The following is a 25,087-nucleotide window of genomic DNA, read 5'->3' as shown; positions in this document are numbered from 1 at the left end:
GAACAAAAATTGACATGATTGAAACAGAATATTTATTATGCAAAATATTAAAGAAGGAAAAAAATTAGTGAGAAAAATACTGTTGGCTTAAATTAACTACTTGAGTGTAGTCCACTCTGGAATACCCAAATAGGGAGCTGACTTCAATAGCTTGTCATATACTTCCTCAAAATTAATAAATAGTTCACAAACTAGAATGTATATTTTCCTTTGCATGTATAGGTATATAAACACAGGAAAAGTACAGCAAATATTAACAGGGTTTATCTCTGGATGAAGAATTCTAGAAAACTTTTTACTTCTCTTTCATATTTTCTAAGCCTTCAATAATCAACACATATTACTTTTTTCAATAAGAAGAAAATAATATATATTCTTTCAAACATTTATTTTTTTTGGTTCAGTTATTTTTTGGAAAGTCAGGTGAGTATCCTTCCATAGATATCAGTGGAGTTTTTGTATGTGAAGCTTTGTCAGTAAACTCAAAGAAAATACCTTTGAGTAGTAGAGGATTGAGGATGAAAGACAAGAGTTGAGCAGATAAAAATCAAAGGAGAGGGGATAGCTCCTTTTCAGACATATTGCTAATTTAGAACCAGCTCCGAGAATGTGTATCCAAGGAGCTCTGAGGACTGAAAAACCATCACACAAAATCCCTGTGCTGCAGTTCATATACTTAAAGCCAAGCCCCTTAACACACTACTTAGAACCCATAATGTTACAGAATTTTATTTATCTTATTAATTGTTCCATAGCAAATTAGGAATTTAAAACATAGGAAAAGGTTATCATTAGAAACAGTTGTGATTACAAGAAAAGATAAACCACAAAAAAAGAGGACGCATAAGAATCGTATCCAGAAATAAAAACCCCGTAATCTTAGCCTTGTGGCTCAGCTGGTAAAGAATCTGCGTGCAATGCAGGAGACCTGGGTTCGATCCCTGGATTGGGAAGATCCCCTGGAGAAGGGAAAGGCTACCCACTCCAGTATTCTGGCCAGGAGAATTCCATGGACTGTATAGTCTACGGGGTCGCAAAGAGTCGGACACGACTGAGCGACTTTCAAATTCAAAATTTCAAATCTTAGCCTAGCTCAGCATATAGTAACTCTGAGGGTAAATAGCTGATATCCTCCCCCTCCCCTCTCCCCCACCCCCATCCCACACCAAAGGGCTGTGGAATATGGGGAAATATATCAAAAGTCCATTGAGGATAACAACTATAAATGATTTTTCAAATAAGTTTATATTATTTTTGCTCTTATTTCAGAAAGCAGGGAAATAAATTTTTAGAAAGATTTTTGCTTAAAATATTTAAAATTGTACTTGCTTGGGCCCTTAATAGGGTAAGTTTATATATAATGGGTAAGTTACATTGTCAAAAAAGTCAATCCTGATATCAATAAGATATCTTGACCTAGTTCAGTGTCCAAGGGTAAATATAAACAAATTCACTTCTTTGCTGTACCTCTCAGATACTGAAAAATAAACTCAATTCAAAATATTTTTAAAAATCCTCAGCAAATATACCTCTCAGACATTTCAGACACATGCTACATCAGTCTTCGCTACTGGTTATAGCTAGTTGTCATTTAAGCAGAAAGTGAAACAGTGTCTGTACCTGAATTACTCTGGTCAGCCAGAATATGGATTTTGAGATAATTTGATGAAAACACTTTTGAAAGTCTAAACCTACTTCTTAAACTGTATTATATAATGAACTCATTTAGCATCCCAATGCCAAGAATTTCAAATTCACAGCTGAGGTGACTCTGCATTCTCGTATTTTTTCATTATAGAGGTGTCATCTTGTCAGTGACTTGTTTTTATTGATTCACAGGGGACCAGAGAACGGGTATGTCAGGAGACTGGACAGTGGAGCGGAGGGGTGGCAACATGCAGAAGTAAGTCAAATGACTCTTAGTCCCAAAATGATACTAAGGACACAGAAGAATAACGTGGCCACATTTTCTTTGCAAGTTGTTCCTGTAATTAAAAACAAATTTTGACTCCATGAACTGTATGAAAACCTTTTACGGGCTTTTGCTCACAGACACCAAAACAATAAAACAGTGAAAAACTGTGGTTGAGATTAATGATTAGATTGGAACAGAACAGAAGACTGCTGATTCTGGAATGGCAAACATTTTGTTTCAAAACTAGTTAATTATTGAGTTTACTTGCCTTCTTTCTGTGGGTTTCCCCCAAAATAATGATAATTTAGAAGACTTAGAGCTGTTTCCTTGGTAATGATAGTGGGTAAAACTGACATTTTCTTAACGTTGACACATCTGTCCAACAAATGAATATTCACATTTTTGGTGGAATTTTGCACTAATTCATTGTTTGAGAACAGCCAAGTTTATTTAGCAAGACGTGGGTGAATTCAGGTGACTCAGTTCCTAGGATATGGCTCATATGATTCCTCTGCCAAAAAGCAATGTATTTAAATGCAGTAGTTACAAACCAATCAAATGGCAAGTTTAAAATTTTTTTTCTCTAAATAATTCTGGAGGAGTCATCAAATTTTCAAACCAGAAGAGACTTCTTGGATAATCCAGTCTACCCGCTTCGGTTAACCAGTGAGAAAGAATGGACTGGGAGAAGGGATGTGACCTGCCCAGTATCAGAAATGAAGTTAGTGGAAGCTAACTGTAGGACTTGGGGTACCTGAGTTTTGTTCACTTTGTTTCGCATGTAGATTAATGAGCTGATTTTGTGGGCAATAGGAATCTTAAGTCTTTTAAGCAATATTATATGGCTAAAATTCAGTGGAGAGTATGACTTTGTAGCTCTAAAAGGGAGTGTGTGTGCATACAGAAAGACATACATAAACACTGAGTAACATCTCAGTATTCACATCAGTGGGCATTCCAGATAATAGCATTTTTTTTGTTTCAGTTGTTCATGATCAAACAGTACATAATCAAAAGTGAATGTATGTACAGAGGAGGGGAGAGGGGAATGAAACGGATTCGTGTCTGAAATAGGAAACTGCTATGGTGGGGGCTTTCCTGGTGGCTCAGAGGGTAAAGTGTCTGCCTGCAATGCGGGAGACCTGGGTTCGATCCCTGGTCGGGAAGATTCCCTGGAGAAGGAAATGGCAACCCACTCCAGTACTCTTGCCTGGAAAATCCCATGGATGGAGAAGCCTGGTAGGCTACAGTCCATGGGGTCGCAAAGAGTCTGACATGACTGAGCTATGTCAGTTTCTTTCTTTCTTTCTGGGGCTGGTGAGGGGATTGTTTCCATTTTGCAGCAGGTTTAATTCAAACTACAATGATAATGGCTTGTATAGCTTCCATCTCTGGAATGCAAGATAGTAATAGAACACTCTATGTGAATCCTGTTATTCTCTGTGTTTTTTCTTTCTAAATTATCGAATAAGTGATATAAATTCCTTGTATAAAGAAGAGGGTTAGGAGAATCATTTAAGATGAGGCTTTGCTTTTTCCTCTTAGAGATCATGTGTGAAGCTCCACTTGAGTTTCTGAATGGGAAAGCTGAAGTTGAAAACAGTACCGCTGGGCCCAGCGTGATGTATTCCTGCAACAGAGGCTATAGCCTTGAAGGGGCGCCCGAGGCTTCCTGCACAGAAAATGGGACTTGGAGCCACCCTGTTCCTCTCTGCAAACGTGTGTGTTGACCGTAGGAGGGGCTTAAATCAGATTTAGTTTCCCCGGATGTCTAAAACATAGTAGAAACTCCATGGATAAGTGAAATTGGCCCAGAGAAAGAAATCTGTGTATATCCAAGCCAAATAATATGAGGTGTTTTAAAAATCAACTGTATTATATAAAATATCCTGTCTGAGAATCAGCTTTCATAAGATTCCTTGGATGAGTACAATTCCAAAACACACAGAAAATGCAACTTAATTAAAAAAATTTGACATAAATGTATAATGAATTACATGTGATAGAAGTGATGAAAGAAAATATATTTAATGTTCAATATTAATATAATAAAGTAAACATAAATAAAGTATATGAAGATAATTAACTACAGCCATTGGAATGAAAACAATATTCCCAAACAAGGTATAAATTGAGAAAACTCTAGCTATTGTTTGAAGTATTACAACACATTAATCAAACCTTTGGAATTCATGACACCCTTTCTTACACACAAAGACTTCGTTTGTACCCATTGAAAATTAGAAAAACTGAAATTGCTTGAAATCAGTTGATAGGTGCATCACACTCTTACACTAAAAGCGACACTTCCTGTTTTTCCTTCAAACCCATAGAAAAATGAGTCCATTTTTACCAAAAAGCCTGGGAAACTCTATAATTTAAGCTCTGACACTCTGATAGAGTAGTGTGGGTCTAAAGTTATATTCAGCTCTCTGAGAAATGTCTGACTTTTCTCTGGCTCATCCTTCTGAAGGATGTTCAGTAAAAGAAAGTACAGGGACAGTAGGAAGCGTTCATCCCACGTTCTTGTCTTCAAATATGAAGGGGATGTTTGATATACTCCTTGGAGAAGGAAATGGCAACCCACTCCAGTATCCTTGCCTGGAAAATCTCATGGACAGAGGAGCCTGGTGGGCTGCAGTCCATGGGGTTGCAAAGAGTTGGGCACAACTGAGCGACTAACTCTTGGTTTCTAGCACAGCTTTGGTTTCACTGGCGAAGGGCCGCAGTTGTGAACAAGCATTTAATTTGCCATATTAGAATTTTAGGGCCATGCATTAGTGGTTGAATATCTTGATGTTTTCAGATCTTACCTATTTTATCCTGACAAATAATTTCATGGGGATGCAACATAAGTCTATTTAATGTTTGAAGCTCTGTATGTTGAAGCCTCATAGTATCATCACTGGGAACTCAACTCTGGCAGAGTTCATACGCTGCCTTCAAAGCAACAAACTAAAAAAAGGGGAGAAAATATCAGTAAGCATTTTCTTTTCTTTTTAACAGCAAATCCATGCCCTGTCCCATTTGTGATCCCTGAGAATGCTGTGCTTTCTGAAAAGGAGTTCTATGTCGATCAAAACGTGTCTATCAAGTGTAGGGAAGGCTTCCTGCTCCGGGGCCAGAGCATTATCACCTGCAACCCTGACGAGACGTGGACGCAGACAGGCGCCAAATGTGAAAGTGAGTGGACGCAGGGGAGCCAGTGAATTTACCTTGTGGGGGAGGAAGTTTTCCCATCTTCCTGAGGTTGTTTTCAGTCAAGTCACTGACATGTAGATATTTAGATCTCTGTCTTATTATGGTCATCAACTTCTGTGTTGCTATTTAAATTTTTTTTTTATTTAATTTGAAATCCAAACATAAAGAGAAACTTACCAGAACTAGGCTAAAACCTGCCTGACCAGGATTCACTGAATAGATTTTCAAATCACACTTTTCTAGGGATAGGCAGCATGTTAAAGCTAAAATATGTATTTTTCTCCAAATTGTCGAGTCTCTAAACTATCCATTAATGGGTTTTGGAATAGAAAATTTATTTCACAGTAGTTCTCCAACTTGAGCAGATATCAGAACCACCTAGCAGGCACGGTACAAACAGGGCCCACCCTAGAGTGTCTGACTCAGTAGGTCTGGAGTGAGGCCTGAGAATTTGCATTTTTAGCAGTTTCCCAGGTATTGCTGATGGCAATACTGCTGGTCCTAAAAACCCAACTGGAGAACCTGTGGGCTAGCACCGTGTTGATACGTAACAGTCTGGCAGCATCTCTTGCAGCCTTGTGACAACTCTTGACATGTCTTTGTGTTTTTTTAATATTTTAATATGCATAAGCATTTGCTGTTTTATTTTTTCTTTTACTGACATATACTAGATTTATAGTGTTGTTAGTTTCAGGTGAACAGCAAAGTGATTCAGTTACACATATATGTATTTAATCTTTTTCAAATTCTTTTCCATTATAAGTTATTACAAAATATTGAATGCAGTTCCCTATGCTATTTTATATATATATTTATATTTCTGTGTATCTGTTAGTCCAAAACTCCTAATTTATCCCTCCCCCTCCTTTCCCTTAATGACTTGGATAACCTTGATTAACCTTGTCTTGACCTGGATAACCACAGTGGTGTGGTCATTCACCTAGAGCCAGACATCCTGGAGTGTGAAGTCAAGTGGGCCTTAGGAAGCATTACTATGAACAAAGCTAGTGGAGATAATGAAATTCCAGCTGAGCTGTTTAAAATCCTAAAAGACAATGCTGTTAAAGTACTGCACTCAATATGTCAGCCAATTTGGAAAACTCATCAGTGGCCACAGAACTGGAAAAGGTCAGTTTTCATTCCAATCCCAAATAAAGGCAATGCCCAAGAATGTTCAAACTACTACACAGTTGCACTCATCTCACATGCTAGCAAGGTAATTTTCAAAATCCTTAAGCTAGGCTTCAGCAGTATGTGAATTAAGAACTTCCAGATGTACAAGCTGGATTTAGAAAAGGCAGAGGAACCAGAGATCAAATTGCCAGTGTTTGCTGGATCATACAAAAAGCAAGAGAATTCCAGAAAAACATCTGCTTCATTGACTACATTGAAGCCTTTGACTGTGTGGATCACAACAAACTGTGGAAAATTATTAAAGAGATGAGAATTATTGAAGACCACCTTACTTACCTCCTGAGAAACCTTGTGTACAGGTCAAGAAGCAACAGTTAGAACTGGACATGGAACACGAACTAGTTCAAAATTGGAAAATGAGTATGTCAATGCTGTTTTCTGTCACCCTGCTTATTTATATACAGAGTACATCATGTGAAATGTTGCGATGGATGAATCATAAGCTGGAATCAGGATTGCCAGGAGAACTATCAACAACCTCAGATATGCAGATGATACCACTCTAATAGCAGAAAGTGAGCAATTAAAGAGCTTGTTGGTGATGGTGAAAGAGGAGATTGAAAAAGCTGACTTAAAACTCAACATTCAAAAAACTAAGATCTTGGCATCTGTTCCCATCACTTCATTGCAAATGGAGAAAAAATGGAAACAGAGGCAAATTTTATCTTCTTGGGCTCCAAAATCACTGAGGACAGTAACTGCAGCCATGAAATTAAAAGACACTTGCTCCTTAGAAGAAAAGCTATGACAAACCTAGATAGCATATGAAAAAGCAGAGATATCACTTTGTCAGCAAAGGTCCATATAGTCAAAACTATAGCTTTCCCAATAGTCATGTATGGATGTGAGAGTTGGACTATAAAGAAAGCTGAGCGCCAAAGAATTGATGCTTTCAAAGTATGGTGTTGAATAAGACTCTTGAGATTCCCTTGGACAGCAAGGAGATCAAATCAATCAATTCAAAGGAAATCCGTCCTGAATATTCATTGGAAGGACTGATGCTGAAGCTCAATACATTGGCCACCTGATGCGAAGAGCCAACTTATTAGAGAAGACACTGATGCTGGGGAAGATTGAAGGCAGGAGGAGAAGAGGGTGACAGAGGATAAGATGGTTGGATGGCATCACCAATCAATGGACATGAGTTTGAGCAAATGCCAGGAGATAGTAAAGGACAGGGAAACCTGTTGTGTTACAGTCCATGGGATTGCAAAGAGTTAGACTCAACTAGCAACCGAACAACAACTCCTTTCCCTTTAGTGACTGTAAAATTGTTTTCTGTGTCTGTGAGTCTGTTTCTGTTTTGTGAATAAGTTCATTTACATCTTTTTTTTAAGATCATGGCATCCGGTCCCATCACTTCATGGCAGATAGATGGGGAAACAGTGGAAACAGTGGCTGACTTTGTTTTTCTGGGCTCCAAAATCACTGCAGATGGTGATTGCAGCCATGAAATTAAAAAACGCTTACTCCTTGGAAGGAAAGTTATGACCAACCTTGATAATATATTAAAAAGCAGAGACATTACTTTGCCAACAAAGGTCCATCTAGTCAAGGCTATGGTTTTTCCCGTGGTCATATATGGATGTGAGAGTTGGACTGTGAAGAAAGCTGAGTGCTGAAGAATTGATGCTTTTGAACTGTGGTGCTGGAGAAGACTCTTGAGAGTCCCTTGGACTGCAAGGAGATCCAACCAGTCCATTCTAAAGAATATCAGTCCTGGGTGTTCATTGGAAGGACTGATGTTGAGGCTGAAATTCCAATACTTTGGCCACCTGATGCGAAGAGCTGACTCATTGGAAAAGACCCTGATGCTGGGAGGGATTGAGGGCAGGAGGAGAAGGGGACGACAGAGGATGTGATGGTTGGATGGCATCATCGACTCGACGGACATGGGTTTGGGTGGACTCCGGGAGTTGGTGATGGACAGGGAGGCCTGGTGTGCTGTGGTTCTTGGGGTTGCAAAGAGTCGGACACGACTGAGCAACTGAACTGAACACCGTTTTTTTAGATTCTACATATAAGCGATATCATATGATATTTGTCTTTGTCTGACTTAACTTAGTATGGTAATCACAGGTTGCTGCGAATGGCATTATTTCATTATTTATTAATAATATTATTAATAATAATGGCATTATTTTGTTTATTTTTTTAAGTACTCTTGATACTTCTTAACACACGTAATGCATCTTTTCTGCCCAGTATCCTACCCTCCTGGGTTTGAATTCTATCCTCAAAATGTCCTAATCCTCAACTTATGCTGGTGCCCTAACTTCTTTAATTTTGGAGTTCTCATCTGTAAATAGCACCAGAAATTCCTATCTTATTGGTCTGTTTTAAAAAAATAATTGAATTGATATATATTTGTGATTTGCTTTCTCCTGATAGAAAGCATAAAATAACCCCAAACCCCTGAATTTTCCACCAACAGCCTACTGCAGCATGAGAATTTTGATTTTACTCCAGGAAAGTGTTTATCATACTTTTAGGTGGGTATTTGGGTCCCAAATCCTTTTGAAATCTACCCCCAGTTAAGTGAGAAGAACTAAATATGTATAAGCCAGACTGTCTAGGCTACTTTAAAGCCATTAGCCTGAAGTAAAGTGAGCCAAGTGGCCTGATTCTACCCGCATATCCTCACGTTGGTCTTGGCTCCCAGAGACTTACTACTCAGAGCACCGGAAGCAACAGCAAGGAGGGACATGCCTTTATTACAAATGTCCTTTCAGGGCATGCTTAATTACCCCTCAATATTCTTGAGAAGATCAGGGGTTGCCTAGGAGAGGAGACAGTTTCCACAGTTGTTTGTTATCCTCAGTCCCTCTTTTGCATTTTCTATTAGACAGGAGGTCTGTGGCTTAGAACAAATATCCTTCCTGAGACCGAATTAGCCACCTTCCTCATCCTTTTCGCCTCATCCTGCTATTTATCACTACAAATCAGTGATTAAAATTCAGTGCGCATGAGAATCTCCTGGGGAGAGTATGTAAGATACAGACTCATGAGCCAGAAGCCCAGAAGTCTGCATTTTTAATAAGAATCCAAGCTGATTCCCACGTACGTGGCCTGACATCTCTGCTTTGATAACCACTTCAGTAAACCAACGCAGCAGCTCACTTATCTCTGTATCTACTGTTCCTCTAACCTGGAAGCCGTAGTCCTCTGATTCACTCAAGTTTTACAGCCTAGTCCAAAGACCACTGTCACTGACAATCCCCTCAGCATAATTAGTTACACTGACCTCAATTTTCTGCTGTATGGTAACCAGGCCTCTAATACTGCTGTTTTTAAATTATATGACTGTATTCTTTGTCTGTCTTCACCCATTTGTTTGAGCAAAGGTACAGCATTTTCTTCATTTATTTCTTTCCAGTTTCTTGTACACAGTAAGGCATGAATACATGTTTATTTGATATGTGACTGATTGAATTAATGTTTTTAACTACCTTAGAAGGAAAATAAAATTTAGAAGAACCAGAAAAATTGATCATGGCCTCTGGCAAGTTTATAAATGGTATTATGGCCAGAAAGTGGCCTTTTAAAAGCCAGTTGATGAAAATTCATCCAAAAGTTAGCATTGTACAAACTGGAAACTGATGAGAATCCTGGCTCCAATTCAGCCCTTGTTGTAAGAGGCACTGCAGAACAACTCTAGTTATCTAATTTATCCCCATAAAATTCTCAAAGCAAAATTAGTTATAAACATTTTTATTTAAATATTCAAAGCATGCGCTTTTAAAAGAGAGGATTATCCTTCAGTCTTACATATTCCAAAAGAAGAGGGTCACTGCTTATAGTCTTGAAAAGAGGGAAACTAATGTGAAAGCTTGAATTTCATAAACCCCGTCAAGCTGTGTAAATGGAGTTATCTTTAGGTTCGAGACAATATTCATTCCTTTACTCATTTTTCAAATATTTATTGAGAGCCCGTTGCTCCAGGTACTGTTCTAGGCACTGATAAAACAGCCGTGATGAAATCTGTATTCTTGCAAATCGTGGTCTTTAAAGTGATAGGCTGTAAATAATACGCATGCCACTTCTCTTCTTATCTGATAAGCTAAGCATCCTGCATTGAAATTCTTGTATCTCTTTGGTAAGGTATAAGAAGACAAGACTTCGTGCCTTAAGTATAAAATACCTCTGCTTCAACATATGAATCCGAAGGCAAAACCTTTGATCTTGTACATCTAATTTTTCTAGAGAGCAGCAGGTGATGCTTTTAGTTTCTGGTGTCTTTTAGATTGAATGTAGTTAAAAAGGTTACCTTTGTGAATTTTATCTTTCTTCTTTAAGTCCTAGAGGTGAGACTATGCTCTCTCCTCTCCACTGGCTGGGTTAGTATCACAAGCTTATTTTTTGTTTGTTTATTTTCCTATAGAAATCTCATGTGGTCCACCAACACACGTAGAAAATGCAATTTCCCGAGGCGTACATTATCAGTATGGGGACATGATCACCTACTCCTGTTACAGTGGATACATGTTGGAGGGTTCCCTGAGGAGTGTTTGCCTAGAGAATGGAACCTGGACATCACCTCCTGTCTGCAGAGGTAAGGAGATATTTGAATGGTTAGTTATTAGTGAAGCTGTAGGAAAATGTATATGGAAGTCTGATATGGCCAACAACTAGTAGGCATGCTATTTTATCTTTCCTTGGCTTTCCGTTTTCTCTTATCTTATGTGTGGTACTTTCCTTAACTTTACAAGTTGGAGTTTTGAAAGCTTGCACATAGACCTTTGGCCCAGTACCTGGCCCCTTCCTGAGTCAATCATGGCTCCTTAAGCAAGTCTTCTCTCCGGATCTTGGGAGTGTTCTTCAGTCGCTAGGCAGAGCTGTGTCATGATTGGGTCATGAGGTCAACTTCCTGGACACTCAGGTGTTTCAATACGGATACCAGTTCTAACCAACCATCCTTGGCAGATCCCTGTGCCCCATAAGGAATGAGGCCCCATATGGGATCCTATCGTGACTAATATAGTAAATTTTTAAATCTTTTAAGGAGCTTCCACATTGTTCTCTATTGTGGCTGGGTCCATTTACATTCCTACCAGCAAGATAGGAGGGTTTCCTTTTCTCCACTCCCTCTCCAGCATTTATTATTTTAGACTTTTGGATGATGGTCATTCTGACCAATGTGATACCTCATTGTAGTTTTGATTAGCATTTTTCTAACAACTAGTGATAATGAGCATCTTTTCTTGTGTCTGTTAGCTCATAGGTTGTAAGAAAACATGCAAACTCCTGTTGAGAGGGGTGCTGAGGAGCTACCGCCTCAAGAAATAGCTCATGTCACTTAAAGTCAGAAGTCAAATGAGAGTCGTGTGTCTGTTTACTTGTTTGTGTCTTCACTTCTTTAAGAGAATGGGGAACACTGGCAGCACCAGAGAGCTATTAGCCATCAAAGGCTTCCTTTAAGGAAATTTTCAAATCTCCTAGAAAGGCATTTCCCCTGGTCCAGATAAACGGAGACAATCTTTTATATAAACCAATTTGTTCTCTTTTGCCCTGAATCCCCATACTACTAAAACGTTTGATAGTTATAATCTCAGAACTACCCAAACTTTTTTGTGTCCCTCCTGAGCCCCTCATGTTCATCCCCAACCAAATCTTGAAACTGGGTTTCGTTTCTCTTCCTTAAAACTTGATTCAAGGAAATACTCTGAAATGTAAATGATCAATCCTATTTTCTGACACCCAGCCTTGCCTTCCCGAATTCCCTAGATTTATGACCCATCCTGCTTGTTTTCCAGCTGTCTGTCGATTCCCTTGTCAGAATGGAGGGATCTGCCAACGCCCAAATGCATGTTCCTGTCCAGATGGCTGGATGGGTCGCCTCTGTGAAGAGCGTGAGTCTGTCCTCATATCTTACAAGTTGTGTCCTAAGATTTTACTTTGAGTTCTGATGGTTTGCCTGGAAGCTGCCAACTTAGGGGCGTTACTAGGAACTGGCCTTACTAGTGGCAGGAATTTTCCTGCTTAAATCCCATAATAGACCAGACAGAGGGCTGAGAGCTGATCTACATATGTCATTTAGTTGCAGAAGATCTAGAATATTACAGACCTTGAAAATACAGTTATCAAGATCCATCTAAGGCCATCTCCACCTGCCTACTGGCACAGATTTCCAAGAACTTTTTTGGGAAGGAGCTTATAATAAAGGGTTTCCCAACCTTGGTCTCCCTTTATCTCAAGGATATCTTGTGCTGCTTCTTGCTGCAGTCAGTATGAATTCATGGCATTGCATAAAATTGTACTTTGCAGGTAAGAAAGGGAGTCCATCATTCATTAAGGGTAGCTCTTTCCAATTAAAAAAAAAAATAAATTGGTACTCCAGTAGCTACACAATGCTTGATACTTTAACACAGAATTTCAGTCCTCAGGAAAAAATACATTTAAATTTGAGTTTCCAGGAGAAAGTGAAAAAGTGGCTTTAATTTTTTTAATGTCTAAACTATACTTTGTTTCAAAATCTTTAAAAGTATATACACATGGATAAAATTATTGGGAGTATATTAATCACATTGAGTCATTAATATGATGGCCATTGGTCTATATCAGTTTTTCCTAAGGCCAGACATTTTATTAGAAATTCTGAAACTTTTTAAAGTGTAAGTATTTCAACTAATCCAGAAAGGAAAATATACAGTGGAAATCAGTTTAGGCTGCTAATAGCTCACCAAAGCAAGTGTTCTCACAGTGATTCAGAAAGAAGAGAATTTTTCCTTCTTCTTCTCCCCAGTCCTACCTTCCTACTTAGGGCTCCCACATGTGACCTGCTAGAAGGCCAAGGATCATGACAGGCCTGGCTTATTTCGCTGCGCATGTACCTGTAGTGTGTTAGATCAGGGCTTTCAGGCTTCCCTGTGCTTACAGACAACCTGGGAGAGGGCAGTGCAGGCTCTGATTTGGTAGATCCAAGACAAGACCTGAGATTCTGTATTTCCAACTAAGTCCTATGTAATGCCAATGTTTTGGTCTTGAGAACCATGCTTTGAATACCAAGTCAGTAAACAATCGCACTTCTTTTAAACAGATAACACCTCTTTACAGAGCTCAGTGATTTCTAGTGGGAGAAATGATTGCCATGGAGAATGTCAGAGAGGCCAGATTCAGTCACCATTAGGCCTCAGCTCCAAGGAAATAAAGGGTGGCAGCTACTAAAGTGTTGAACACACCAACCCACAGAAGAGCTTATTTGACTGCTATTTTCACATTTAATTACAGGCAAGAAGAGAACCTCAAGGCAGCCAAACGCTCTTAGAGCATTTTATGTAATTTGTAATGGAAATTTGAAACGATAATGAATGAAAAACATTCTGCTTATTCTGTGAAGAGAAAGTAAAGCACTTAGCAGGCATTGATTTCGGTGTGTCCTCTCGGACAGAGTGCATTTGGCGTTGGAGTCGTTACACAAGGCTAAGGGTCCAGATTGACTTTCTGGATTGTGTTTTCCCAGTAATACTGATTAATAAACACATCATATACGGGAAGGTTATCTAGTGGGTCATCTAAGGTTTTACTCCTCCTGAAAATATCTTTCGAACACTCTATCATATCTGAGTGTGTGGGTTTTGATCCAGTCCTTTTTGATTTCCTTTCTAGCTATCTGCATTCTTCCCTGTCTGAACGGTGGTCGCTGTGTGGCCCCTTATCAATGTGACTGCTCACCTGGCTGGACAGGGTCCCGCTGTCATACAGGTAGGCATCCTGTCATAGTTGGTTTTCTTGGTGAATGGACTCCATGAATCCTAGAGAACACTGATGAGTGTGACTCAGATTCAGAGGTGGCAGTAAAACAAAAGGGTATCAGGGTTTCTCACGAATTCCTCAAGATGGTCCCTTGAATGGTGGTCTCAATGCTCAACCTATGTCTACCTCAGAGACACCTCTCAGGGTTGCATGACAAATAAGAGCATCTGAGTTAACTCATTTGTCAGCCTTCTTCATGTCATTTGCTTTGTTTTGCAGAATGTAGAGAAAATATAATGCAGAAGTTCAGAAGAATATTTATTTAAATCTCTATGAAGCTAAACCACTAAATTCGCAGTAACTATTTAGAAAGAATGGGCTGTAAATAAATACAATTGAAGTTAAAGTGAAATAACAAGAGATGGTTCCTTATCATGGAAGACAGTAACAAATGTTGTTGATTTAATTGGTGACAAAAATGTCCTCATAGCGACCCATGCTCAAATTACCTGCCTATCCACTATACTTTGCTATCTGTTTAATTGCTTGATTTTGACCTTTCCCTGCCCTCACTAGATTATATGCCACTGGTGGGCAGGGCTATTTGTGATCTTTATATTCTTAGTAGCTAGCATAGTGCCCGCATATGACAGGTTTTTCAGTAATTGTCTAAATAATCCCGCAGTCTAAAATGATAGATTTTTTTACCTTTTTAATGTCCTAATTGTCAGGCAACTGTTAAAAGCCTAGAACTCACTGTATTTATTTTGCGTTAACTCTAACCCTTACTATTCCTCTTGTAAATAATGATTATACCACTTCCTGGTGAGGTTAATTGTAAAACAGAGCAGGTCAACTGACACCAGAGCTTGTCATGAACTCAAAGGCTCAAGTGACTATATAATTTAGCCTCCAAACTGGGAGGTTTTGGAGGATGAAAGGGGCTATTAAGAAGCATGCCAGGGAAATGGGAGTCAAAGTTGCAAAAACCCAAAATCAGATGTGCAGCCACCCCACATAAAGCTGAAAGTGAGCCATCCATGAGTGTAGGAAAGGAAAAATGTAATACTGTAAGCTAAATTTGAAGCTTTTATTAGAAATTCTTTTTTTTTTTAATTTCTCCATTTTTATTTTCATCAGAGAAAAGGCAGACTTCAAATGAAATGGTACAGTGGTTGACTCCTGATTGCATTATCACTAGTGCTCTGTTGTAAACCTTGTTGGTTTTAGAGTACCATAGATGAGCTTTGGGTGGTGTAGGAAGCCATGACATTTCACTCTTATATTAAAAGTTTGATATGTGTGTATCTTGCTGTATAGGTGGGCTCATAACTTTCACTAAAGTCTCAAAGAAGCCTGCAACACCCCTTAAAATCTGATATCACCATCCCATCTTCTCACTCATTATTTAAACTTTTTATGGAAAACAATCAACTTTTAGATTCCTTTAATGCCTTACATGGTTATGACTCTGTTGGTTACAGAGAAAAGGAACCAATTTGAAATACCTCAAGAAAAATTGGGAAAAGCAAAACGAAATAAAAATAAAAGTAGGGCTAGAGCAAGGGGTATTTGAAAGTCTTAAAGTAATGTTTGGTATTTCTTTATCACAAATCAGCCTTGATTTTTTTTTAAATTTTTTATTTGTTTGGTTATTATTTTGCTATGCTGGGTCTTTGTTGCTGTGCGAGCTTTCCTCTAGCTGCCACAGTCAGGGGCTACTCTCTAGCTGCGGTGCTCCAGCTTCTCACTGAAGTGGCTTCTCTTGTTGCGGACCACAGGCTCTAGTGGGCTGCTTGGGCTTCGGTGGTTGCAGTTCCCAGGCTCTGCAGCATGGCTCAGTAGTTGTGGCTCACAGACTTAGATGCCCCTTGGCACGTGGGATCTTCCCGCATCAGGGGTGGAACCCATGCCTCCTGCATTGATAGGTGGATTCTTTATCACTGAGCCATCAGGGGAGCCCCAACCTTGATATTTATTTACATTTCTCATGCATACGAAGTTGAACCTCCCTGCACACCAGCTTTGCCCTTGCCCAGGCATCTTATCTCTGTAGGTGTTGGCAGCGTGCCTCCAGAGGGAGACACGCTCAATTCGCTCTCCTCCTTCATCTGCCAGTATTAGCACTCTTCTGTTCCTTCCCACTCCATATCTCTTGCATCCTACTCTGTCTCCACTATCACCAACTAGTAGGAGACCTTTCCTTTGGATCACTGCCAGAGTCTACTACTTAACCTTCCCGTTTCTATTTCCAAAATAACCATTACACACAGCTCTGGGCATGTCTTTGCTCTGTTTAAGAACCTGAGATAGTTGCTTGTTGTCTCCACATCCAGCCCGATTCTTCCGCCTCCTGAGGTGCTGCGTGGACTGGCACCAGCATACCTGATCCACTTACTTCCCTTCCTGCCAATCACATCTTGTCCCCTGCAGACATGGCTACTGCCTGTTCAAGCTCACCTCCAAAGCCCTGCCTAAGTTTCCTGTTATCCCTAAACTTGCTCTCTACCATGAAAATCTGTTTTCTAACTTTCCATCTCTGTAGATATTACACAGTTAGCTAGAACAGTGCCATTTAAGGATCTTCCCTGCTCACTCAACAGTAAACAGTAAAGAATCCACCTGCAATGCAGGAAATGCAGGTTCGATCCCTGAATCAGGAAGATCCACTGGAGGAGGAAATGGCAACCTACTCCAATATTCTTGCCTGGAAAATCCCGTGGACAGAGCCCAGCGGGCTAAAGTCTATAGGGTCACACAGAGTCAGACATGACTGAGGGACTAAACTCACACACATACCATTTTAAGCTCAATGGCTAACTTATTTGTATTTCTTTTAGTTCCTTAGCTCCCTGACATTAAGCACCTTACTGACATGAGCCATACAGTCTTTATGTTTTTCAATTTTGCTGCAGCTACCTCAGCAAAGACCCCACTTATATCATTAGGTATTAAACATACAAATGGGTATAAAACAGGAGATCTTCCTCTCCAGAATCCAGCCTAGAAAAGAAGAAGGGATGTAGAATGGCCTATAAGTATGTGACTGGAGGCTAATTGAACTCTCTACATGATCAATAGTAAGATGAGTAAACCACCCAAATGTAAAGTGAGGTCGCTTAGTTGTCAACCCAGGGATCGAACCTGGGTCTCCCGCATTGCAGGCAGGCACTTTACAGTCTGAGCCACCAGGGAAGTCCCAATAGATGTCCAGAAAAGGCTTTGCAAGCATAGAATCAAAGGAAGAGCAAGAGGAGTCCCCAGGTGGAGCTCATTCCAGACAAAGGCATAGAAATGTAACACAAACTTGATTAGCTAACTAGAGCCAGAGCGGAAGCCATAGAGGCAGTTTAGGGGTATGGCCGGAAGTGAAGTATAAAGCTGCTGCTGCTGTCCGACTCTGTGTGACCCCATAGACGGAAGCCCACCAGGCTCCCCAATCCCTGGGATTCTCCAGGCAAGAACACTGGAGTGGGTTGCCATTTCCTTCTCCAATGTGTGAAAGGGAAAAGTGAAAGTGAAGTCGCTCGGTCGTGTCCGACCCTTAGCGACCCCATGGACTGCAGCCTACCAGGCTCCTCCATCTATGGGATTTTCTAGGCAAGAGTACTGGAGTGGCTTGCCATTGCCTTCTCCGGAAGTATAAAGCTAGGCAGAGCCAGATTAGGAAGTGCAGTGCGTACTTAATTATGTCTTCTGAGCCACAGAAGCTGTTAAAGGGACTTAAGCAGGAAAATCATGTGATTAGATTTTCTTTTAGAAAAATTATTTGGGGAACGGTACAGAAAAGGGCAGAAAGCAAGACTTAAAAATAGACTTGTTAGAGACGTATCCCACCCTGAATTGGCAAGAGGTAAAGAATCTGCCTGCAGTGCAGGAAACCTGGGTTTGATCCCTGGATAGGGAAGATCCTCTGAGGAAGGGAAGGGTAGCCCACTCCAGTCTTCCTGCCTGGAGAATCCCATAGACAAGAGTCTGGCGGGCTACAATCCACAGGGTCCTAAAGAGGGGGACATGACTGAGTGACTAACACTTTCACATTCAATGAAGTCTAAAGAAATGGTGACCCAAAAGGATATATTTGAGAGAAGATAGATGAATCAACACTACCTGGTTATAGATTTATTGTGGAAATAAAGGTCTAAGGAGAGTCAAGGTTGATATTTCCAGTTTAGTGGAAATATGGTGGAAGATGGTGCCATTTACTGAGACAGAGAACCCAAAAGGGAGAGCTTTGAAGGTACAGATAAGGAGTTAAGTAAGGACAGGCTGAGTTTGAAGATACAGATAAAGAGTTAAGTAAGGACAGTTGAGGTTGAAGGTACAGATAAGGAGTCAAGAAAATACATGCTGTGAAAGAGGAACTGGCAACCCATTTCATTATTCTTACCTGAAAAGTTCCATGGACAGAGGAACCTGGCAGACTACAGTCCATGAGGTCATAGAGCTGGACATGACTGAGCACGCATGCATGCATGCACAAAAACACACTGAGTTTGGAACATACAAGGGAGAGGTCTGACAGGTAATTGGATGATGTATCTTCCCAGAAGATACATTACATTGAAGACAGATATTAGTCATCACTGGAAAACTCTTGTGGAGGAAAAGAAAAGAAGTCTGTGCAGAAGGTGGCATGAGAAGGTGGGCAGAATGGAACGTTGGTGTCACCCATGTTATAGGGAAGGAGGAACGTGTTAGGCTCTTACATGGATAAGTGAAAAATAATAATTTTTAAAAAATATTAGTACAGTCAGTTACTGCTAAATCATCATGCTCTTAAAAAGGAGTGATTTTTTAATATTAGCAAGCAGCTGTGGAGAATTAGTTGTAGATTATTGAGTTTTATTTTTGCTATTCTTTTTTTTTTTTTTTGCTATTCTTGACCCTGCTTCATTTTATAATTTCCTTTTTGTTATATTGCAAATATGTGCATTTTGTTGGCTTGCTTGTCGAGAAAGCTTAACAAGAGCAAAGACTGGTGTTTTCATTCTTATCCTCTCTCAATGCTTATCAAGTACCTGGATTGCTGATGTTTTCCCTTGATTTTACTAATGAGTGATAAAGAAGTGACATTTCTTTATCTCTCACCAAAGATGAGTCTTTCATCTGGGGAAGCCTGCATTTCCAAGCTATAATGAGACTGAAATGTTTCTCATTTCCAACTTTCTCCTAACAGGCATCGTTTTTTTTTTTTTCTTTGATACGTTAGACTGGCTGGTCTTCAGCTGTTTTTAGTGTCCTTAGGTTTTTTTAACAAGTAGATTCATGGAGAAGAAGAGTTTGACCCTGAGACTATGGACCTGTGGGAAAGATGGCTGTATAGTAAATCTCTCAGTTTTCACTCAGAGTTGCATCAGTGGCTCATTTTTAACTCAACCCCAGGCTCTGTAATTCCAATTAAAGTTGGTAAAAGCCATGAAATACATTTCCTAGCAAGCACAAAGGGCTTTTGAATCATTTGTTATGTTAGCTAGTTTATGTGCCTGATCTAGTGTCATAGAATTAACATCTGATATAACGACTTCATCAGTCATAGAGTTCATTGCTGGCTCTCTCAAGAACTTGACAGTCTCATTGAGCATATGAATAATTTTCAGTTCAAAACAGTGTCAAATTAGTTACATAAATAAGGATTAGAGAAGAGAAAAATTAGTGGACTCGGAGTTATCAGCAAAGGTTTCAGTATGCAGTTAGAACTTGAGCTGGGTTTTAAATACAAAGATCGATTCTTACTTGGAAGGACAGAGGGAGGTGGTACCACATAATAATGTGAGATTGAGCAAACTGGCAGGATGCAGTCCATGAGGAATGGTGGCAGCTGGAGCAGAAAGCAGAGTTAAATCTTATTCTGCGTGTCTTCATGAGCATCTTCGTGATTGCTTAGTATTCATTAAGTAAATGCATGAATTTTTCATCCCAGCTGTCTGCCAGTCTCCCTGCTTAAATGGTGGAAAATGCGTAAGACCAAACCGATGCCATTGTCTCTCGGCATGGACAGGACATGACTGTTCCAGGTAAGACAACTAGAAACTACTATTTATCTACAACATAAGACTGAAATTCAAGTTAAGTTGCCCCAAGAGCCAGAAGAGATCTCTGGTTTGAAGGTAACTATTTTGTATCCAGAAATATCCATTTTGAGATTTGATCTAAAGCCAAATGAAGAAGTATTACTTAATATTTGACAGATAAAACAATGATTTCTCAAAAACACACATTTATTACAGCACAAATAAAATTGAAACAACACAATTTTAGAGGATTAGCATAGCCTCTGCACAAGGAGGACATGCAAATTTGTGAAGCTTTTTGACAAAGAAAAAGGGGTTAATTAAACAAGGTAACGCCTTCTTGAATGGTAGATTGCACCCTTCATAAGAAAGGATGCAAATAAATTTAAACTCAATGTGTTTTACCGATGTTCATTTGCATTCCTATTTATAATAAAAATAGTATTGAAATTGATGATAAGGGACATTTATTTTTAAAGTCAAAATTTTTATTCCGTATTTTTTACAGTATATATAGTCAGTATTTAATGGACTAGAAGAAAATTTATGTAAAAATGTGTTCTAGCAATTGATTTCTCATTTGTAAGCAGATAAATATCATAGTTCAGAAAAGATTATCCCCAAATAAAGGAAAAATAGTTTGAAAGTTTAAATATCATAAACTTTTTATTGAAGTGTAATGGACATACAACATTATATTAGTTTAGTATATTAGTATAACATAGTGATTCAGTATTTCTATATGTACATATTGTGCAGTGATCACCCAGTATAGTTAACTATGTAAGTCCATGTGTGTAGTTATAAAAATTTTTTTCTTGAAATGAGACTTTTAAAGATCTACTGCTCTTAGCAACTTTCAAATGTGCAGTATGGTATTATTAATTATAATTGCCATGTTATATATACTATCCCCATGACTTATTTATTTTATAACTGGAAATTTGTGCCTTTTGACTCCTTTCACCCGTTTTGCCCAACCCCCCACCCACCTCTACCTCCAGCCGACCACCAATCTGTTGTCTGTGTAAGTTTGGTTCTGGTTTTTGTTTTCGATTCTGCCTATAAGCGAAATCATGCGGTATCTGTCTTTTTCTTTCTGACTCATTTCACTTAGTCTAAGGACCTCAGGGTCCATCCATTTGTCACAGTTGACAAGATTTCATTCTTTTTATGGCTTAATAATGTTCCGTTGTGAGGTGTGTGAGTGTGTGTTTATAAAGAAAGTTTTCTTTATCTGTTCATTCATCAGTGGGCACAGGTTGTTTCCATGTCTTGGGTATTGTAAATAATGCCAAAATGAACATGGGCGTGCAGACATCTTTTCCAGTTAATGTTTTCATTTTCTTCGGATAAATACCCAGAGAGTTGCTGGATCACATGGTAGTTTTATTTTAAATCTTTTGAGGAAACTCCATAGTATTTTCTACAGTGGCTGCACCAGTTTATACTCCCACCAGTAGTGCATGAGATTTCCTTTTCTGTACATCTTCAACAATGCTTCTTATTTTCTTGCCTTTCAGATAATAGCAATTCTAACAGGCTTGAGATGACATCTCATTGTAGTTTTAATTTGTATTTCCTGATGTGTAGTGATGTTGAACAGCTTTTCATATACATCTGTAAGTTCTTTATGTAGTTTGAACATTAACTCATAGGATACATGGTTTGCAAATACTTTCTTCTATTCAGTAGGTTGTCTTTTCATTTTGCTGATGCTTTTCTTTATGGTGCAGAAGCTTTGGGTTTGATGTGGTCCCACTTGTTTATTTTTGCTTTTGTTGCCTTTGCTTTGATGGCAAATCCAAAAAAAATCATGCCAAGACTGATGTCAAGGAGCCTATGGCCTATGTTTTTCTCCTAGGAGAAAGAAGAACTTATGGTAACTTCTTTGACCATAAGTTGTGTTTTAATCAGCCCCCAAACAGCTGTTTCCCCTTTCTTTACTGTTGAATCTTTGTTTTTTGTTCTAGGAAAAGGAGGACTGGGTTTTAACCACCGTACAACCAGCCAGCTCTCCTAAAATGCAGGATCATCTCTTCCTGGCAGCCCTGGACATCGCACAATTTATGCGAAGACTTTCCAACACGGTGCTGGGTCTTGTCTTGTTTCAGTCAACGTGTTACTTTGGGTTGACCTTTTTATTTTGTGTTATAGTTTGTTATTTCTTGTGACATACCTTCTTACATGTTTCCATTTTTAAATATGCCTGTATTTTCTATATAAAAATATATTAAATAGATGCTGCTCCACTCTCACAAAATGTACATACTCTGCTGTCTATTGGAAGGTTCCTGGTATACATTTTTATTCAGTTACTTAAAATGATTTTTCAATTAAAATATATTTTGCTACTAAATAATGTTTTGCCACTAGTGCCATTTTATGAGGGAAAAAAGAAGAGGATTCATGATTGGTGCCGCTAGCATGTTATGAGGTTACATGCAATGTACTGAGAAATTACAGTAAAGGAGACCCCTTCAGGCTCCATCCATTATGCCTACAATATATGTAACAGTAAAAGTTTCCTTTTATTTAATCAGAAAGTAACTTTTGGACCTACTATCCTCCATGCAAAACACTGTTCTGGTGCTGAAGGCGGCCTGACTAATTCCTTCTCCAGTATTTGGAAAGCTGTAGGCATCAACTTAGTGGATGGGGGAAAAAAAAACATGACTGTGGTTCACAAAATAAAGTGCTTCACTTCCTTCTTTCAGCTGGAATAAGAAATGCAAGAACTGGAAGATTAACAGAGAGCCCATTTCTGGGTCATAATCCCACCACTCACTGCTTTGGGGGAAAGGAGATTGGAATAACACAACAGAAAAGGGGAAAGGAAGAGGCAAATGGGGAAAACTGCTGCATCTGTGCTCCTGGCCTCACCTGCAGAAAAACAAAACAAAACCGAGTTTGCCTAAGGCAGAGCTGAGCTGCCCCTCAATTCCCACTGCTTCCCCCTAGCTCCATCACCATCCTTCTCCCAGGATAAAGATTTTCTCAGACTTTTTTTTGGGGGGCGCGGGAAGCCACAATACTGGATTTTGTTTCAAATAGGAAAACCGCAGTCAGCTCAGCTCCTCCTTTGGGAGAACTGCGTCCACACAAGGCCCAGAGCACGCTGTAACACTGAAGAGACGTGTGGTAAAGGTCTTGACTGTCCGGGTGGTCCTCCTCACCGTCTTCTCTTCTGTCAGCCATTGACTCCTCTTCCTTCTTTCTTCCGGCAGTCGCCCTCTTGACCTGTCTTCCATGCTTATGAGTGTTTCTTTTATTTAACTGATGCCCCCATCGACCCCCAAACTATGTTGATTTTTTGTTATTTATGATCATAAAACTGTCAAATCCAAAATCTAAATAATAAAAAGCAGGGTGGTACCAGAAATTTTAAGCTAGGGAAAGCTACTACAGTTGAAAGCAAAACTCACTTCTGAAAATCTACCTACTAGGTAAAATTTGTGTTGGGTTAGTTTGAATAGATTAAAAGATCTATACCTAACCGTAAGTTATATTAACTGAGTTATGCAGACAGGACAAGGAAGTAAAGCACCATAAGAATGTGGTTTGCAAATGACAGGAGGATCTGCATAACTAAAAATGTGATTCACAGGGAAATAATGCTAAAAGCAGTTGAAAAAATTTGTTTTATTGCGATATATTTGATTTATAATGTGTTAATTTCTGCTGCATAGCAAAGCGGTTCAGTTACGTGTGTGGTTGTGTGCACGCATATGCGGGCACGTGAGTATGTATGCTCCGTCATGTCCAACTCTTTGTGACCCCAGGGATTGTACCCACCTGTCTCCTTTGCCCATGGAGTTCTCCAGGCAAGAATACTGAAGTGAGTCACCATTTCCTACTCCAGAGGATCCTCCTGACCCAGGGATTGAACCCGTGTCTCTTGCATCTCCTGCATTGGCAGGGGGATTCTTTACCACTGCACCACCTGGGAAGCCAATATATACTTATATAGTATATGTTTATATGTTGTATACATATCCATATGCTATATATATATAGTATATATAGCCTTCATTCTCTTCTCCATCCTGGTTTATTACAGGATATTGAATATAGTAACCTTTGGTACACACTAGGAGCTTGTTGTTTATCCATTCTATATGTGATCGTTTGCATCTGCTAGTCCCAAACTCCCAGTCTGTCCTACCCGACTCTGCCTCACCTTGGCAACCACAAGTCTGTTTCTGTTCATTTCTGTCATGTTTTAGATTTTGCATATAAGTGATATCACATATTTTTCTTCATCTGACTTCAGTTAGTATGATAATCTCTAGGTCCATCCATGTTGCTGAAGTGGCATATTCCATTCGTTTTTTATGGCTGTGTAGTATTCTGTATTATACATACCACATTTCTTTATCCATTCATCTGTCGATGGACATGTAGGTTGTTTCCCTGTCTTGGATTTTGTAAATAGGCTGCTGTGAACATAGGGGTGCATGTATCTTTTTGAATTTTAGTTTTTCCTGGGTATATGCCCGGGATTGGGATTGCTGGGTCATATGACAACTCTATTTTTAGTTTTTTGAGGAACCTTTATACTATTTTCCAAAGTGGCTGTACCAGTTTACAGAACAATGTTATTTTTTAAACCTTTAGTACTAAATATATTCACAGTGAATTCTTTAACTTCTAAAAAATATGAAGTAAGGGCGTTTGTCCAGTATTAAAATCTGTAGGAATTAAAATGGTGCATTCTGGATTGGGAAACATCAGTGTAAAAGTATATACCCACAAGTTTAAATATTCTACTTAAAAACTCAGAAGTCATCAAGAAAGCATAAACAACCAGTGAAATTTTTGTTGTAAAATATTAGAAAGGTCACTAGCATTAGACAGTAGGTAAAAATTTAAAAATCCTTTAATTTGTATTCTCACCACATAAAAATAAATCCAAGGTGGATTGGGGAGTTAAATATTGATTATCTAAAAAATTTAAAGACTTAAAAGAATCTTCTAGTTTAGAAGTTACAGAAAAATTATGGTAGGAATAATAGATTTGATAGCATAAATAAATAGAAAGTTTGGGCTGTCATTCAAAAAATCATAACCA

The 25,087-nt window shown here is 39.1% G+C and overlaps 1 protein-coding gene and 1 pseudogene across 1 annotated transcript in view; both read left to right on the top strand.

Annotated features, from left to right (window-relative positions):
* Positions 1-22,378, top strand: part of SVEP1 (sushi, von Willebrand factor type A, EGF and pentraxin domain containing 1) — a 204,172-nt gene extending 181,794 nt beyond the window's left edge. The window contains exons 41-48 of the mRNA XM_055427567.2: positions 1,840-1,903; positions 3,461-3,634; positions 4,922-5,098; positions 10,692-10,862; positions 12,064-12,159; positions 13,916-14,011; positions 19,926-20,019; positions 21,990-22,378. Coding sequence (XP_055283542.2) covers positions 1,840-1,903; positions 3,461-3,634; positions 4,922-5,098; positions 10,692-10,862; positions 12,064-12,159; positions 13,916-14,011; positions 19,926-20,019; positions 21,990-22,011 — 894 coding nt within the window. The 3' untranslated portion in view covers positions 22,012-22,378. The remainder of the gene's footprint in view (positions 1-1,839; positions 1,904-3,460; positions 3,635-4,921; positions 5,099-10,691; positions 10,863-12,063; positions 12,160-13,915; positions 14,012-19,925; positions 20,020-21,989) is intronic.
* LOC148777494 (U6 spliceosomal RNA) lies at positions 20,223-20,316 on the top strand (annotated as a pseudogene).
* Positions 22,379-25,087: the final 2,709 nt, after the last annotated feature.

Source organism: Moschus berezovskii, chromosome 7 (genome assembly GCF_049115385.1).
Source record: "Moschus berezovskii isolate FMDL1 chromosome 7, NW_MosBer_1.0, whole genome shotgun sequence".
Lineage (NCBI taxonomy): Eukaryota > Metazoa > Chordata > Mammalia > Artiodactyla > Moschidae > Moschus > Moschus berezovskii.
This window is presented reverse-complemented; position numbering and strand designations above follow the sequence as displayed.